The sequence below is a fragment of the Brassica rapa genome, chromosome A04, assembly GCF_000309985.2.
Source record: "Brassica rapa cultivar Chiifu-401-42 chromosome A04, CAAS_Brap_v3.01, whole genome shotgun sequence".
NCBI lineage: Eukaryota > Viridiplantae > Streptophyta > Magnoliopsida > Brassicales > Brassicaceae > Brassica > Brassica rapa.
This window is the reverse complement of record NC_024798.2, coordinates 1,088,106-1,093,666: the sequence shown is the minus strand read 5'-3', so window position 1 is coordinate 1,093,666 and position 5,561 is coordinate 1,088,106. Positions and strand designations below refer to the sequence as shown.

At 30.2% G+C, this 5,561-nt stretch overlaps 1 protein-coding gene across 1 annotated transcript; it reads left to right on the top strand.

The window, feature by feature from the left end:
- The first annotated feature begins 1,999 nt into the window (after positions 1-1,999).
- On the top strand, positions 2,000-3,743 carry LOC103862877 (UPF0481 protein At3g47200). The gene is made up of 2 exons (XM_009140584.3): positions 2,000-3,146; positions 3,235-3,743. Exons 1-2 carry the CDS (start codon positions 2,171-2,173, stop codon positions 3,513-3,515), a joined length of 1,257 nt encoding a protein of 418 aa, XP_009138832.1. The 5' UTR covers positions 2,000-2,170; the 3' UTR covers positions 3,516-3,743.
- Positions 3,744-5,561: the final 1,818 nt, after the last annotated feature.

The following is a 5,561-nucleotide window of genomic DNA, read 5'->3' as shown; positions in this document are numbered from 1 at the left end:
AATCTGAATCCAAAACACCGAACCAAGGACGAACCAAAGAATAGTACTGAACTTTAACCAAAATTAGTTAAAGATCCGAATGGGTTCAAAGTTTTGGTATCTAGAGAACAGAAACCGAACCCGATCCAAACCGAAATATTTTAGGTATCCAAATATATACGAACAAGATTTATATACTCAAATATATTAACTGTTTTTTAATTTAATATCTAAAAGAATATACAGAAAATATACAAAGTTCTTAAGTTGTCCATAATACTTGAAAATATATATAAATATTTATAAGTACATGTTTAAAATAGCTAAATGATACTTATAATACCTAAAATACTTAAAATACCTATTGATTTCCGGGAAATGGACATTTTATTCCCCAAGTATTTGAAATCGGCAATTTTAATCCTCAAGTATTGATCGCGCAGAATTATTCTCCAACTAATAGTTGACTGCGAAAAATTGGGAATGGAATAGTCAACCATTAACTGATAGATGGAAAAATAACAGGTTCCATCAACTTTTTAACGGTTGAATATTTGAAGCATAATTTTGCGCAGTCAAAGATTAGTTGGAGAACAAATATGCACATATAATACTTGAGTATTTGATTTGCCGATTGAAAATGCTTGAGGAATTAAAAACTCACCTTTTATATTCTTTATAAGATTGAAAGTCATGAACATTAATTTTATTTAAGAAAAACATTATTAAAAATATTTTCAAGTTAAATAAAATCATTATACTATATATTTATTTTTCTGAAAATGATTGTTGAGTATTTACAATGACATATAAAACAGTATAAGATAATTATAGTTACATCGTATTGTTGATGTACTTCATGTTTATAAAATCATTTTAGATGATTTATAAAATAATTCCTAGTTAAAAAATCTCGATTTTAACCAATTTATAAGATACTTAATACCACAAAAATATATTTTTAGTTTTTAAAGCATATAAAATGATATAGGATAACTACATGTGCACTGTATTTTTAATTTACAATATATAATTGTCTATAGTGGTTTATATAATTGTCTAATATAGATTAAATGTACAAAATATGAATGTATAAGCAAAACGAAATCATCCGTAAGTGATTTTATAAATATGAAGTACCATCAACACTGTGATGCAATCATGCAACTATAGTTATTTGTATTATTTTATATTTGCTATATCTAACTTGAGAATATTTTAAATTATGACTTAAAAAAAGATTGTTCAATTCCTTTTAATTCCTCAACTATTTTCAATAGGTAAATCAAATATTTAAGTATTATATGCGCATATTTATTCCTCAACTAATCACTGAATGCACAAAATCATGATTCTAATATTCAACCGTTAAAAATTTAACGAAACCATTATTTTCCGTCCATAAGTTAATAGTTGACTATTTCGTTCCTAATTTCGCGCAGTCAACTATTAGTTGGGGAATAATTCTGTGCGAGCAATACTTGAGTATTAAAACTGCCGATTTCAAATACTTGGAGAATAAAATACCTATTTTTTCATTGATTTCCTATCCAAATATTTAAGCTGAACCAATTTTTATGTTAAGTTTAAGTATTTTGGCATATATTATTCAAATTTATATGTCATATATTATTATTATTTTTAGATTTTGAAATATTTAAAGTATATATAAACTTTAATTTCTGAAAAAAATAATAGGTTATCTGAATCCAGACCTGCAAAGATTCAACCCGAACCAAATCTTCAAGTATCCGAATCGAACCAAATGGTACTCGAATGTCCACATCTAATCAAATAAAAAAAAATTATTGATAACAAAATGTATATTGTTTATAATATTTAAGTACAATATATTTTTAAAAATTCACTCCGTGCAGAGTGCATGTTATCATCTAGTTACAAAAATATAATCAAAACACTAAAAAAATATATTCAATCATCGATAATATTCAATCTGGATTCTGGACCATACTAATTTAATGATTTCCTTGCTTCGGATAAGGATATTCCAAATATATTGAAACTATATCTAACCTCGGAACGTAAGGTTTAGAAAAGTTTCTCAATCCCTTCAAGCTATGTCAGCTCCGGGTGGTCTTTAATTATTCTTCCCCCTCCTCCACTTGCTACTCTCATATCTTTCTCAATTCTTTCACTGAATCTTTCCGTGAAAAAAGAGCAACCGAGAATAATGTATCCAGGGATGTGGCAGTATCCTACAAATCCCAACCTTTGCTGTATCTACAGAGTCCCCAACTGTCTGCGTGAAGTAAATCCAGAAGCATACACGCCTCAGTTAGTCCTTATTGGACCTCTTCACCATTCATTGAAATCTCAAGCTCGCCAGTCTCTGGGCCCATACACAAAGTCAATGGGCTACTTAAACATGGAGAAGCATAAAAAAATTTACCTAGCGGGATTCGCACGAAGGTTTGAAGGAAGAATGACCATTGATGGATTCAGAAGAATGATTAAAGAAGAGGAAGCGACAGTCAGGGCAAGCTATTCAGAATCAACAAACTGGATTCAATCTCAAGAGTTTGTGGAGATGGTCATGCTCGACTCTGTTTTCATAATGGAGTTCATACTGAGGACTACCGAAACAAGAGAAGAGAAAACAGGAGATCGTCTCATGGACGAGTCATGTCTTACAAACACGGTCTTTTGTGATCTTATATTGCTCGAGAACCAACTTCCTTACTTTATACTTAAGAAACTGTATGATTCAATCACCCCAGGAATCCATTCGCACCAAACATTCCCGGACCTAATCATCAATTACTTCAAATTCCAAGGTAAAATCAGAGGGGATCCCAAAATTTTACATTTCACTGATCTGATCAGGTGTGTTCGCGTGGAGACACTTCCTAACCATATTGTTCGGAAATGCAAACCCATAGAGCATATGTATAATGCGGATAAGCTAGATAATGGGGGAGTAAATTTTAAGGCCGTAGGAGATGAGCTCTCGTTGTATGTGAGATTCGAAAATGATTGTTTGGAGATGCCTTGTCTTAAAGTTGTAGACAAACTTGAGATGAAACTGAGAAACATAATGGCTCTTGAGCAATGTCATTACCCATCAAACACCGTCGTGTGTGACTACGTCTTATTTCTAGATTACCTCATTGACACTGAGAAAGATGTAGACTTTCTTGTCGAGAAAGGTAACTTTTAACCTTGATTTTTTATATATATATATATATATATAACATATGTATATTGAATTATTTGTGGTTGTTTCGGGTATGAAAGGAATCATACAGAATTGTATTGGACAACCCGCCTCGGTTGCGCGCATGGTGAACAAGCTTGGGTTGGGCATCATTGAGGATGGCTCTTACTATTCTGATATAGCTGGTGAAGTCAACAAGTACTATACAAACCCGGTGAATAGGTCACACGCCGTCCTCAAGCGCACATATTTCGGTGACCTATGGACAGGGACAGCTACTATTGCAGCTATGTTTCTATTGGTAATGACATTTGTCCAGACTGTGGCATCGATCGTTCAGGTTATGCAGAACAGATCTTAGAGATGCTCTCTCTCTCTCTCTCTCTCTCTCTCTCTCTCTCTCTCTCTCTCTCTCTCTCTCTCTCTCTCTCTCTCTCTCTCTCTCTCTCTCTCTCTCTCTCTCTCTCTCTCTCTCTCGTTTTCCATTTTCACTTTTCAACTTTGTTGTTTCTAAATAATCTTGCAGATTAATAATATTATTTTTGTCTTTCTAGCTCTCTTTTATGATAGTTGATTAAATTGATCTGTATCCCCCAAGCTATTACGACATTGGCATAAAACTCGTAATAATGTACTACGAGTTTTCACGTGCCATGTTCAAAAAAAAAAATTTAGTATAATAAATATTTTTCAGAAATAATTTGCATTAATAAATTATTATTTACTATTTTAATTTTATCTGTTTGAAAAAGATATGACCATAAATATATTTGTTTATTTCTTTTGATTTGGTTTAATAGGTTCACTTTTGTTTTATTTAAGTTTCAGCAGAGTTAAGATTACATTTTATAAAAATATTTTAATATATATTATATTATGTTTAATGATTATTTATTTTAAATATGTCTGTTTACGTAGTTTTAATATATATATGTATATATTGTTAATATAATATTCATGCGTCATGTACATAAATAATAATTTTAAATATAATATTATTTTCTTTTCTTTAAAATGAGAAATTACTTGAATTAAATAATAATTCATATATATATTAAGTTTCAGCAGAGTTAAGATTACATTTTATAAAAATATTTTAATATATATTATATTATGTTTAATGATTATTTATTTTAAATATGTCTCTTTACGTAGTTTTAATATATATATGTATATATTGTTAATATAATATTCATGTGTCATGTACATAAATAATAATTTTAAATATAATATTATTTTCTTTTCTTTAAAATGAGAAATTACTTGAATTATCATAAGTTAACTATCACTTTTCAAAAATACACTCAATAAAAATCAAGCAACATAACATGCTAATATCAATGAGTACATAAACATGCTAATATTGAAGTAGATAAAGTCTTACATAATTCAACTTACACACCTAAACAACAATGATGTTTAATACATAAACGAAACGAAACAACAACGGTTCTGCAAGTTAGATCTAAAACTCTCAAGAAATTCAATGATCTCGCAAATATCTTTCTTCAGTTCACCAATTTCTGTTTTTATCTCAATCAAATCTTTTGCCATCATTGCTTGTTGACTTCCCAATATTCCAAGTTCTTCATGGTGTGCTTCATCAAGCCACATAAATACATGGTTTGGACCATATATTTTTCCACATCTGTAAAATCTTCTTCCTGGATTTTGAGCTGTCTTTGACTCCAACATGATTGTGGGAGCTCCACATTCAAACTTTCTAGGAATTCCACGTCTCTCAATGTGATCATCCATCTCTTTTCACACTCGATATTTACTTTTTTCCATTGCGAAGCCAAATTTCGAATTTACTTGGGTTATTGAACTTACAAAATTTCATCTTTTTGATAAATAAATGAACGGGATATAAAGAATTAGGTTTAAGAACAACAAGAACCCTAATTTTTGACTTATACCTCACCTTTGGCTCTTGAGAAAGAAGAAAAACCTATTTTTTGTCAGATTTGGAGATGAATTGTGTTTCTCTCTATTGGTTAAATGGATTTTAAGCAATTCATGTTATTTTTTGGATTTAATGAAACACTTCGTTTTGATTTAACGGGTCTCCGTTCAGAAAAGATGACTCTGTTGATGAGATTACGGGCATTAACGGTTTAATAGTTGATTTTAAGAACATAAATTTTTAGTTGGAGATTTTCTTCTGAGCAAGTTTGAGGTTTAAATCACTAAAAACTCTTTTCCTCAATTATTGAGTGTAGGAACTATGAGCTTTCAAACGCTGATTTAAACGTTAACAATTATTGAGTGTAGGTACTATGCACCGCTCACCATAAAGAGGAGACCAATTAACTAATCATAAATTAACATTAAATCGTTTATATTAAATTAATTAACATCAGGCAAAAAAAAATCAATCAATCTATGGCAGTATTAGAATATTAAA